The sequence below is a fragment of the Pteropus medius genome, unplaced genomic scaffold, assembly GCF_902729225.1.
Source record: "Pteropus medius unplaced genomic scaffold, Ma_sr-lr_union100, whole genome shotgun sequence".
Classification (NCBI taxonomy): domain Eukaryota; kingdom Metazoa; phylum Chordata; class Mammalia; order Chiroptera; family Pteropodidae; genus Pteropus; species Pteropus medius.
In genome coordinates this window covers 19,245,602-19,258,988 of record NW_024347791.1, presented here as the reverse complement: position 1 = coordinate 19,258,988, position 13,387 = coordinate 19,245,602, and the positions used below count along the sequence as shown (strand labels likewise).

At 36.7% G+C, this 13,387-nt stretch overlaps 2 protein-coding genes across 7 annotated transcripts in view; one reads left to right on the top strand and one right to left on the bottom strand.

Moving 5' to 3' along the window:
- The window catches only part of ELAPOR2 (endosome-lysosome associated apoptosis and autophagy regulator family member 2), a 299,011-nt gene that overhangs the window by 250,397 nt on the left and 35,227 nt on the right, over positions 1-13,387 (bottom strand). The gene's annotated exons all lie outside the window — the stretch shown is intronic.
- DMTF1 (cyclin D binding myb like transcription factor 1) overlaps positions 1-13,387 on the top strand; it is a 50,022-nt gene that overhangs the window by 18,543 nt on the left and 18,092 nt on the right. For 4 of the 6 annotated variants that reach the window (XM_039878225.1, XM_039878228.1, XM_039878222.1 and 1 more), the window contains 3 exons: positions 5,546-5,640; positions 9,152-9,266; positions 10,016-10,092. In XM_039878225.1, the coding sequence (XP_039734159.1) occupies positions 5,546-5,640; positions 9,152-9,266; positions 10,016-10,092 (287 nt within the window). The remainder of the gene's footprint in view (positions 1-5,545; positions 5,641-9,151; positions 9,267-10,015; positions 10,093-13,387) is intronic. The other 2 variants (XM_039878227.1, XM_039878226.1) reach the window with 1 other exon arrangement.

The window sequence follows — 13,387 nt, the reverse complement described above, 5'->3', positions numbered from 1 at the left end:
CATCATTAGTGTATAAAAATGCAGCTGACTTCTGAATATTAATTTGTATCCTGCTACTTTACTGAAATCATTGATCAATTCTAAGAGTTTTTTGGTAGAATCTTTAGGGTTGTCTGTATATAGTATCATGTCATCTGTGAATAATGAGAGTTCTGCTTCTTCCTTTCCAATGTTGGTGCCTTTTATTTCTATTGCTGTTTTTAGGACTTACATTACAATGTTGAACAGAAGCAGTGAAAGTGGGCATCCTTGTCTTATTCCTGATCTTAAGGAAAACGCTTTTAGCCTTTCCCCATTGAGTATGATGTTAGCTGTAGGTTTGTCATATATTGTCTTTATTATGTTGAGATATGTTCCCCTCTATTTCCACTTTGCTGAGAGTTTTTATCATAAGTGGAAGCTGGATTTTGTCAAATGCTTTTTCTGCATCTATCTATATGATCATATGATTTTTTATCTTTCAATCTGTTAACACGGTGTATCACATTAATTGATTTGCAGATATTGTATCAACCTTGCATCCCAGGAATAAGTCCAACTTGATCTGGTGTATGATATTTTTAACATATTGCTGAATTAGGTTTGCTAATATTTTGTTGAGGATTTTCGCATCAATATTCATAAGAGATAGCAGCCTATAGTTTTCTTTTTTTGTAACGTCATCTGGTTTGGGAATCAAGGTAATGATGGCCTCATAAAAGGAGTTAGGGAACGTTCCCTCTTCTTAAATTTTCTGGAAGAAAATTGAGAAGAATAGATTCTTTGAATGTTTGGTCAAAATTCACCTCTGAAGCCACCTGGTCCAGGACTTTTGTTTTTTGGGAGTTTTTTGATTACTGATTGTATTTTGTTGGTGGTAATCGATCGGTTCAGATTCTTTGTTTCTTGACTCGATCTTGGGAGATTGTATGTTTCTAGGAATATACCCATTTTTTCCAGATTGTCCAATTTCTTGGCATATAATTATATAATTGCTTGTAGTATTTTCTTATGATCGTTGGTATTTCTGTGGAGTCCATAGTTACTTCTCTTCTTTCATTTCAGATTTTATCTATTTGAGTCCCCTCTCTTCTTTCCTTGATGAGTCTGGTTAAGGGCTTATCCTTTCAAAGAATGAGGTCTTGGTTTCATTAATCTTTTGTATTGTTTTTCTAGACTATTTCATTTATTTCTGCTCTAATCTTTATTATTTCCTTCCTTTTACTCACTTTGGGCTTTATTTGCTGTTCTTTTTCTTGTTCTTTTAAGTGTAAGGTTAGATTGTTTGAGTTTTTTCTTGTTTCTTGAGGTAGGCCTGTATTGCTGTGAATTTCCATCTTAGGACTGCTTTCGATATGTCCCATAGATTTTGAGTCATATTTTCATTTTCATTTGTCTCTAGGTATCTTTTGATTTCTTCCTTGATCTCATTGTTAACCGATTCATTGTTTAGTAGAATGTTATTTAGCTTCCATGTGTTTGTGTATTTTCCAGTTTTTTTCCTTGTTTTATACCATTGTAATCAAAGAAGACAGTCAATGTGATTTCAGTCTTATTACATTTATTAATATTTGTGTTGTGGCCTAACATGTGGTTTGTCTTGGAAAATATTCTGTGTACACTTGAGAAGAATGTATGTTTTGCTGCTTTGGAGTGAAATGCTCTGAAAATACCTATTAAATCAGTCTGTGTGTCTTTTAGGCCCATTGTTTCCTTGTTTATTTTCTGTCTGGAATATCTGTTCATATGGGTCAATGGGGTGTTAAAGTCTCCTACTATGAGAGTATTTACTGTTGATCTCTCCTTTTATGTCTGTCAGTAATTGCCTTATGTTTGTAGGCGTTCCTATGTTGAGTGCACATATATTTACTAGGGTTATATCCTTGATGTATCGATCCCTTGATCATTATGTAATGCCCTTCTTTGTCTTTTATATAGCCTTTGTTTTAAAGTCTTTTTTGTCTAATATAAGTATTGCTACCCCAGCTTCCCCCCGCCCCCCCCTCACCGCCCCTCTTATTTGCATGAAATATCTTCTTCTATCTCTTTATTTTCAGCCTTTGTCATTTGATCTGAAGTGGGTATCTTATAGACAGCATGTGCATGGGTCTTGTTTTCTTATCTATTCGGCTACCCTCTATCTTTTGATTGCAGCACTTAATCCATTTACATATAAAGTGATTATTAATAAGTACATAGTTACTGCCATTTTATTATTTGTATTTCTTTTCACCCCCTAATTTCTTTTTTTTTTAACAGAAGTCTCTTTAACATTTCTTGTAATACTGGATTGTTGGTGATGAATTCTTTAAGCTTTTCCCTGCCTGGGAAACTCTTTATCTCACCTTCTATTTTAATTTAAAGCCTTACTGTGTAGAGTATTCGTGGTCGTAGATTTCTGTTTTTCATAACTTTGAACATTTATTGCCAGTCCCTTCTGGCCTGCAAAATTTCCATTGAAAAATCAGCATTCTTATAGGGGTACCCTTGTAAGTAACTGACTTCCTTTCTCTGGCTGCTTTTAAGGTTCTTTCTTTATCTTTGACCTTTGTCATTTTAACTATGATGTGTCTTGGTATGGGACTGTTTGAATTCCTCTTGTTTGAGACTTTTTGTACTTCCTGGACTTGTATGTCTAATTCCTTTGCCAGGTTAAGAAAGTTTTCTGTCATTTCTTCAAATAGATTTTCAGTCCCTTGCTCTGTCTCACTCTCTCTCTTCTCCTTTTGGTACTCCTATGATGCAGATACTGTTATGCTTCATGTTGTCCCAGAGGTCTCTTAAATTATCTTCTTTTTATTTCTTTCTTCTGTTCCGATTGGGTGTTTTCTGCTACCTTGTATTCGAGGTCGCTGATTCGATCTTCTGCTTCGTCCAATTAACTGCTGAATCTTTCTAGTATATTCTTTGTTTTAGTTATCATATTCTTCATTTCTGTGTGGTTTTTTTTATGGTTTCTATGTCCTTTTTTACTCTTACTCTCTCTCTGTTGAAGTTCTCATTAAGCTCATCCGTTCTCCCTCTAAATCATTAAGCATTCTTACAACCACTATTCTGAATTCTGTCTCTGGTAGGCTGCTTGCCTTCATTTCAGTTAGCTTATTTTCTGGAGTTTTCGCCTGTTGTTTCATTTGTGGCATGTTTCTTTCCTTTCTCATTTTATTAGCTTCTCTGTGTTAGGAAGATTTGTTTCATCTCTCAGCCTTGGCCAGATGGCCTTATGTGGAAGGTGTCACGTATGGCCCAGTGGCGCACTCTCCCTGATCCCCTATGCCGGAGTCTCTGGACATGATCTTTGTGTGGGTTGTGTATTATCTTCTGTAGTAGCTAAGCCTGTACTGGTGTTAGTACATAAGTGAATGAGATTAACGCTAGGGCTGGATGACTTTGGGAATTGGCTGTGCCCACAGGGATGAGCTATGTGGGGGCTGACCCCACTGAGTGGGATTTGCCCTAGCAGACTTGTGTACTTATTGAGACCACCCTTTGTGCGTACCACTTCTGAGACTAGTCTGGAGTTGCTGTGTTTTGGTCCAGTGCCAGTTTCCAGGCGCATTGGTTTACTGGGAGGGGCTCCCCAGTAGGCCAAAGTTAGCTGCTGCCTTTGATTGCTCAGGGATACCTGGTGAGAGCTACAAAGCAATCCGCAGATGGTTGCTGCCTATGCTAGATCTATAGACAAGTGGAAGAGACAGTGCTGCAGGCCACAGTCTGGTTACCCTGATTACCGGGCCTAGGGCATTTTTGCAGAAGAACCAGAGCTCCTCAAGGCCTGAGACTGCCTGTCATTTGCCCGTAAGACTCCACAACTGGAAGAGCCTCTGGGTGATATGTGCATTGGGTGCATTGGGTGCAGGGGCCCAGGAATCACCTGGATATAGAGCAGATTTCCCTCTGCCACTGCAGTGTCAGTTTACATGCCCACACTGTCTCTGTGGTTCCCTGTACAAGTATCAGATCGCAGAAAGAGCAGCCACTGCCCACCTCAGGCATGCTAACACCTAAGATCTGTTCAAGGCTTACTGAAGGTCATGGGCATGGTTTTGTGGCCCACCACAAAAGCTTCTTCTTGTTGCATGGGCTTTGCATGGGCCACACAAACTGAGTGCTATTGTTTGCTGTTGAATTCATGTCCCAAGGAAAGTGCAGGATGGACTGGGTTGCCTGTGAACAGCCTTGCCACAAATAATTTGTGGGTTAAGTGGGGCAGTGTCTCAGTGAGACACAGGGCTGTCACGCCTATACAGCACCAGATTTGCTGCCAGCTCTGAAACCACAGGCTCCCACAGACATCACATATCACTGCAAGACCTACTGCCATCTGGGATGGGCCCACAAACCCTGTGATCTGCCCAAGCAATATCGTATCGTGCTGGTAGCAGTGATCTCTTCCTCACTGTTTTCCCAGAAATTTGCTCACTGCGCTAACCGAAGTCTGTTGCCTTGCACAGAATGCGCAACTCCAAACGGGCAGGGCAGAGGTAGCTGCTTGTCAACGGTCCTTGGGCACTTTGTAAATTGGATAGGGCAGGATTTCAGGGAGACAAGGGCCGTCAAGCCAGTACAGCCTCAGTTTTGCTGCAACTGCTGTGTCCGAGCATTGCCGCTGTAGTCACAGATCACAGCTGACATCTGGGGTGGTCCCACAGACCCCTGCGACCCACCCACCCCAAGTGATATTGCAGCTCTTGCAAGCAGCAGTGGTCTGCCCACACTGATTTCCCCTGAAATGCATATATAGCGCTAGCTGAGGTCTGCTACCTACACCAAATGTTGGGCCCTGGAAAGGGGCAGGATGGGGCAGCCGCCTGTTGACAAATTCGCCGCAGGCAATATAGGTTGGATAGAGCAGGCGATCTCAGGCCAGTGCACCTTCAGAATTGGCCATGCAGGGGGTGGATCTGCACAGGCAAGCTGGCGATGGACTGTAGATCGCCTCATATGGGGTTCCCAAATAAGGCACAATGGCGACTGCCTGTATAGCCCTAGTTCCAGCGCCAGGTAATGCAGTCTTTCCCTGTGTGAATCTGGCCCAAGCCTCTGTTCCACATCCAGTGCCCTGGGTGAGTGTCCATGGGTGAGAGAGCCTGTGCGTCGGCCCTTTAAATGGGCTTCTGGGATTTCACTCTCCTTCCATCTCACCCAGATGGCCAGAATCCCCTTTGATTTTTATAGTCAGATTTTTTGAGAACTCCTCTTCCCTGGGCTGGGGAGCCCCCATATTGGGCAAGGACTCCGCTCTTTCAGGGGGCTCTCTGCTACCTGGCTCTCTGTCCCTATTCTCTCCTGCCACCTGTGGGTACAGGTCCAGCCCAATTTGTGACTTTGCCCTTCCTGCTGGCTTTGACGTAGCTCCTTCTTTATATTATCAGACATACGCATTATGCTCAGCTGGACTTCAGGTGATTCTCCACGTTATTTTAAAATTTGGTTATAATTTTAATGTGGACCTGACAGGAGGCGAATCCTGCTTTTACCTAGTCCACCATCCTCTCATAGATTTTTTAAAAAAATAATTACGAGCTGCCATTATTATTCTGAGGTTGAACTGTTCTTTTTCTTAAAGTTTCAGAAAATGATCAGAGCTTTGAGGTGACCATGACCGCAACCACAGAGGTGGCAGATGATGAGATTACTGAGGGTACTGTGACACAGATCCAGGTATAGTAAGTCTTTTTATTAGCTGCAAGAGGGCTCTCCTTGACATATACCTTAAGTAATAAAATGGCACAGACATGTTTGTCTGACAAAGTAGCAACCACAAAATTGAGGTAAGACTTATTACTTCATTCAGGTTTCTAAGTCCCCACATATATGAGTCTCAGAATTATAAGCAAAGTTAGTCTTTTAAATTTAATTCTCCGTAGAGTGGTTCACTTATTTTAAAACAGGTGATGCATGTGCTTCTTTATATGGAGTGATCTCACTTGAGCTGTTAAATAACTTTAAGTTTTATCTTTCCCATTATATTAGATATTGATTGGAATATAAAAGTTTTTGAGATAGTTTTACCCAGCAGATATCTGTAGTAACTGATTTAGAAAGGCTATGTGTGTTTATTCTATATGACTGGAAGCTAGTCATTTCAAACAGGTTTTAGTTATAATAGTTGTAATTGTGGTAGTTCCTTTTGGTGCCTGTAGGACTATATACATTTTATTATGTGTTTAGAAGTTGGCTAATAATCAGCCTTACTGTTTTCCTCTTATGTGAACTTCTTTGTCAAGTTATTTCTGCCAAAAGTAATTGGAATTCTTTGCTCTTTTAGCCTGAAGCTTAAATCTATTTTACGTATAAATTTATCTCTGGCAGATTGTGCCTTTCTTTTTAGTAGCTTGTCCTTTTGCTTCATCTCTTTATTTAATAAAATATTTTTGAAGTAAACAGTGGAGACATTGTACCATTATTTTTCTTATGTGAAGCATCATAGCGACCCTTGTTCAGTTAAGTACAATAGTTATAAGTTGATTTATAACATCAAGGACTAAAGACGTCTCAAGTAGGTGCACTGTCATCCTTCTCCGATAGGGAGCTTCAGAGTGGTTCCAGAGGACTGAGTCTGTGATATGCTCCACACAGCTTTGAGACAGGCTGGTGATGCTCATAATTTAACCTTGTATATCAATAGGTGATTTGGACAGGAATTTTTTCTAAGCCCTCTGAAGCAATAGAACACATCCTTTCTTTAAAATGGGGCTTGTCAAATTCACTTCAGGTTCAGACACTAGTTTCACTTCCATTTCATTTCAGCACAATAAAAATAACTGTATACATACATATGATTTGGTTTACAACCTAGTTATAACATTGAGCAGTAGCAATGTTAGACAAGTTCTAGGCTGTTTTGTTTGAGTTATTTGCAAAGAGTTAATGAGTTATAATTTAATACTAGCCTCTTGGTTTGTTATTACCATTTTAGTGAATAAAAAACTTTTAATAATTCCGAATATATGTTTAATGAGATTAACATTAAGTCATGAACAAAAGTCAGTGTAGTTAAAAGTTCAGAAATACTCTACTTTTTTGCTGTCGTTTGGTGTTAAACCAGATGTAGCTATTTTACATAGTTTAGTAGTTAATGTACTGTGTCTCATTCTAGTAATGGGACTAGCTTGAAAGATAATTAGAAACTAAAGAAATTTCCAAATATATATAGTACTTTGTGGTTGCAACAGGTATTTGTTGGGTGAAATACTTATACTTCTAAGCCTGTACGTATTATAAACATGAAACTCTACAACTAATTTAAAAAACCAATAGCATATTAAATACTGAGTAATTTTAAAAGATTTATGCATAAAGTAGAGGAAAATGTAGGTAAAATACTATAAAACATTAATATCTACATTAAGTATAGATATCCTTCAATGTAGATAGTAATAAGTCTCTTGCTGTGTTCACTTAACTCGTTTGTTATTGACAGTGTTGAATATTTCTGTTAAAATATAATTATTTGCTTCATTAGATAGCTGTTTACATGTTTAACATTATATGACTTAAGTAATGATTGTAACTCTTCATCAGGAGAGTTTATGCCATAATGCATTAAATATTTGTCCAAAGATGGCAGTAATTCAGCATGACAGGTTTATTCCTAAGGTTCATAGAGTGCGCTTTGCTGTATAGTTAGACTCATTTTGAGAAATGGTGATTTAATACTTTTAACCAACTGATTAACATAAGAGAACATCATCTCAGGAGAGCATTTTCTACATTGTATTTCTTAAAAGTGGGTATTATGTGTATCAAAGTCTTTTGATAGCTCTCTGAATCACCTTCAGTGTCAAATGTGATAGAATTATAATCTTCAGAATACAAGAGGCCTTAGACATCTATCTAGTGTTTGTTTCGATTCTCAGCTTTATAATAGCCTCTTGGTCTTTAAAACAAAAAAATCTAAAATGTATGACACGTAAATACAGGGTTATAAAACTTTTCATACTTGTTCAGTGATTTCTAGCTTTTTGCACATGATTTTAAAAAATGCATTTATAAATACAATATATTCATTACCACTAGATATAAAAGTAAAGTAGGTGACAATAGAGATAAGGTTTTTCCTCTCATTGTGCTTTGGTTGTTCAATGACAGCTTCTCTTCTTTCAAAGTGATACGGGTTTTATTTCCTCTTAAAGTTCGAATTCATTTTTTTTGCTTATTCCGTAAATAGTCCAGTCTTTGTTAGGATTACCTCTAGCCATTGACATAGCTTAGCAGTTGCTTCAGTCCAGCGACTGCACTGGGTTGAGAGATCACTAGCCATGTGACTCTCCCCTTATCCTGGTCTGCCTATGATAGGCTCCTAGCTGATACGATAGCACTGTTAGCACATCTTCCTCACTTACACTATAGCTCTGTTTAGCCCGCAGCCAACTCTTAAAAGCAGCTTTGTACCTGCAAAATTTTCAAGATTAGGTATGTCTGTCATTAAAAATATACTCAGTGATAGTTGCATAAATATACTAAAAGGCACTGAATTGCATACTTTAAAGGCTAAATTTTATGATATGTGAATTATGCCTCACTAAAGCTTATTTTTTAACTACACATTTCTCAGTAAAGACTGCTTTAGCTGCAATAATAATAATAATAGTACCATATAGTTATTTGAGAAGAAGTATATTAGTGAGGATAGGAATCAGCTCTAGAGGTTGGCCAAAACAAAATTGTCAGTAAACAATAAGCAGACCATGATTTTGGAGTAATGTCTTTTGATTTAGCCTGTTAATCCTTTAAATTTAACAAGAGATTACATTACATATGACTAGGCAGCAATTACATGTGAGGACATTAACAATCAGTCATAACACTCAGCCCCATAATTTCCATTTTAGAGCTCATTTTACATATACAAATATACAAATGGCTTTGGATACCCTACATTGATTTAAATACTTAATGGAATCTTAGCCAATATTCAATAAAATTCAAGTCACTGGTAGAGTTACTTGCTTAAATGAAGGTCGTATTTTATTAATGTAGATAATTTTGTTTTCATACTGCCATAATAAAAACAGCAAGAAAATATGTCTTTCTATAAATATTTTTTACTATATGTAAAATAATTAAATCCTATATTACTATATTAGAGTTTTATAATGGCTTCGCATTACAAAGAGAGAGGAATCAGGTTGGGTATTAAATTAAGTTGACTTTGTTTTTTAACTTTAAGATTCTACAGAATGAGCAACTAGATGAAATATCTCCTTTGGGTAATGAGGAAGTTTCAGCAGTTAGCCAAGCATGGTTTACAACTAAAGAAGATAAGGATTCTCTGACTAACAAAGGTAAGGTATACTGTGAATTTTAGTGTCCAATGGGAAAAAAAGGAGGTAAAAAGAGCCATAGTCATCAGGATTCTGAGTTGAACCTTTATAATTGTGATTAAGTAGTTACAGTAAGTGAGCTTTTCTAAATGAATTAAATGTAGCTCCACATGACTGAATGAAACTGTGAAACAAACGTTTGCTTTTCAATAATTGATCATTTTTCTGATATAAAGTAGATTTTTGTCTTATTAATTTCTGAGCAAATGCAGTGGTGGCATTTAAAAGACAGTAGTTATTGCTTATGGGAATAGGAAGTCAAGTCTTTTCAAAGGTCTACTTGCTTTGGTCCGATAAGTGGCTTACAGGCTTACTGTCACAGTGTTTATAGTGCTGCTGTGTTCATAAGGATTGCTAAGAAGCTGCTACAAGAAAATAGGGGTTGTGTATATGCCACTCTATAGTAAGGAAAGGAAGCAAAAGTAAGTAAACTGATTGTTTTTAACTACTGTGAATTCTCATTTAGAATATATTATTCATTTGCTATCTAGCGTATTGTGTTTATCTTGCCCTAGAATTTTTTGTACCTCTTGTTTTGCCCATAAAATTCATTTTTCATTGGATTTCCTCAGCACATTTGAGCTTTTCTAACATTTACATGTCTTTTTAGCAGTTCTATACTGCCGAAAGGATAAGAGGAGGTATGTTTTATCTTTAGCATTTTATTCCTCTAAGGAATAACATTTCTATAACATTGTTTTCTTTTAAAGGACACAAATGGAAGCAGGGGATGTGGTCCAAGGAAGAAATTGATATTTTGATGAACAATATTGAACGCTATCTGAAGGTATCTTATGACATATTTTTTTTGTTTCCGGACGAATTCGTTCACTGCCAATTGCAAAAAATACCAAAGCAGCATATTTATACTTAAGAGCTTTTCAATAATTTTTGTAATGGATAACTAGCTAAAGTTGCAGCTTAATAATTTTAAAATGTATGATTATAATTTTAAACAAATTTTGAATTCTCAGTTTTAAATAGCTCTACTGTTTTAATTAACCACCCTGAAGTTTAGACAAAAATCTTAATAGCTTCTCAGAACCTTAACGCCCTGCTTTTAAAGCAGCCTATAAATTAGAGTTTATTTTAGGTTTGTATTGTCTAAAGCAGCAGTCCCCAACCTCTTTGGCACCAGGGACCAGTGCTCCTATGAGAATCCAACACCTCATGATCTGAGGTGGAACTGAGGCGGTGATACTAGCACTGGGGAGCGGCTGCAAATACAGATGACACTTCACTCGCTCACCCACCACTCACTCATTCCTGCTGTTACCAGTCCACGGACTGTTACCGGTCCATGGCCTGGGGGTTGGGGACCCCTGTTCTAAAGCCTAAAGTGTGCATCTTCTTTGAATGAACATATGATATCCTATCCCTTCCCTTTAAAAAAAAAAAAAAAGTCAAAAATTTAGTTCATTTTCATATTCAGGCTTATTTTCTGGTAATTTCGTCATCCCCTTTGTTAAATGCCTGTTGAACACAGTATTTTTGAGGCACTGGAAATACAACTTGCCTTAACATGATTTTGAAAAGCAACAATCCATTTGGGAATCCTAAAAACAGATAAAGAATGATACAAAGCTTTGTACCATGTGAGTGATACATGTTGTAAATTCTGCATGAGATCAGTAGAGGAAGAGTTTATTCTCAGGTTTAGGAAAGTTGTGGAAAATATTTAGAAGAGCAAGAATTTAAGCTGAGTCTTTAAAAAAGGGGTAGAACTTAGGCTAAAATAGAACTGGAGGGAACAACAGGAGTAAATGCTGAGCACCAAGGAATCAGGGTCAAACCCAGACCACATTAACTCCTTTTACTTGAACCAAAATAATTAGCCTACAGAAATTAGCATTTGAAGTCCATACTGAAGAATTAGAACTCTGCCCTACAGGAAATGAGAAAGACTAGTAGTACCTTAGTTAAGAGTGAGAGGTTGGTGAGTAAATCTGTGCTCTTCTCAGGGAAATCTTCAGAGGCTTGCTGTCCCAGAAATGGAGTTAGATTCAAATAGTGCATGTTCTAAATGTAGACCATTAGCAGTGTTTGGGAATGGGAGGTGTACGGTATTTATTTAACTATTCTGCTATTGTTTGATACTTAGATTATTTATAATTTTTCACTATTATATATTGCTGCCTAGAATATCCACATTCTTAAGCTTAATTTTAAGCTGCATCCTTCCCAAGCTAAGCTTCATAAACTATAAAGAGTTAAAACCTTCATTCTTTCTTAACCGTTTCAAGAGTTAAATTCAGTGACCATTAAAAATGTATCCAGAAGTGTATTAAAGTTGGCCACTGGTCTCATAACACTTTAGTTAAAACTGGAAAGATGCATGGGTTTAGATAACGCAGTAATGAGTAAGAACACTGAACTTTGAGAATTAAGCAGCTGATTTCTTTTCTAGGGGATTGGAGATGATCTCCAAGGTCCCTTCCAGCTATTTGATTAAAGGGAATAAATACGATTAAAATTCGAGACTTTTTAGATGACCATTTTAGTTGACCAGGTGAGCATACCTAGAGGACTTTGTTAGTGGTGGAAATAGAATTGGCAGGGAAAGCAGATAAGCAAATAGTCTCTAAGGAAACCTGGTGACTGGATGTTGGGGGAGAAGGAAAATGGGGAGTTGTAATCACTTAAGAGTTTTCATTTTGGATGATTGGGAGACTGATGATAGAAGTGGCAGGAACAGGAAACGACCAAAAAGATGTACTGACCATGGAAAAAGATCATTTATACCCATCTCTTAATTTACACAGTATTTTTTTTACAAGAGTTTTTTGTATACAGTAAATATGCCTGCTCCCCCTTTAGACAGACTTGTTATATGCAGTTTACATTTGTGGGGTCTCATTTTACATGATTCTTTTCCATTTCCATTATTGGCTATTACTCTTTCTAAAAAACAGTAGCTTAACTTAGCAATGTATAGAGAGCTAATACTAACACACAACTATTAATGATCTTCCCATTAATTGGATGGCAAATAAAAAAGCAGGGGTGACTACTAATGTGTTTCGGGACTGGTTTTACAAATGTTTTTTTGTAGAAGCTGAAAATTATATGAAAGAAAAATGTCTTTCTTTTAAGATACTTTTAGATAATTAACTTGGTCATCCATACAATTAGAACATCCAAATATGAAAGTCGTATATTTGCCACCAAATAAAACTTTCTTGATCCAACCTTTAGATCAAGGCATTATTTCCACCTTTAAGGTTAATTATATGAAACAGTTTTAGTGATATTTTTAATAAACTTGAAGATAATGAATCACAGTTATAGAAGGCTTGAATAAATACACAAATTTAAGTTGTATCAAGAATATTGCTTTAGCTTTGAGTGATGTAAAGCTGTCAATTTTAAATGCTTGCTGGAAAGCTATATGACCATAAGTGCTTGTACCAGGGAATACGGTTTCAACAACTAAAGAAGGATTAAGTGGCATTATTAATTGGCTTATTTTGGCTTATTTTTTTAGTGGTTTTTTTCCGTGCCGGTGGACTCTCTACATGGTTTTCTTCTGTGTAAAAACATGATATGTGGAATGGATATTCCGCATAAATCGAGGGACGATTGTATTTGGTTTTGATTTTTGATCATGGTTGTTATTACATGGTTCTCTTCTAAGAAGGAGCCTTTTTAAACTAATTAGATGTAATATGGGTAAAAGGATCAATGAAAATAACTGCTATGAGCAAAACAAAAAAATGCAGAACCTTTTTATCTTACTATATAGTCATTCCACAACACAGAGCTTTCCTTGCATGTAGGTAGGTGCCCAGTAAATATTTAGATTTAATTGTTTACAAAATTGAAATTGCATAAACAAAAGAATTTTAGAAAAGATTTTAAAATTTAGAAACTTTCTGCTGGTAAGTTATTATGGACTTCATACATTAAAAAGAGTATAAAATGTACATCAGTATAATTTTACCTGTTTTTGAAATTTATATAAATAAATTTCTATGGGTATTATGTAACTTTTGTTAGATATGATTTTGAAATTAATGCCCTGTTGATTTGTTTCGCTGTATTTCATTGTGCAGATATGTGCACTGTAAGTTACCCCTTTTATA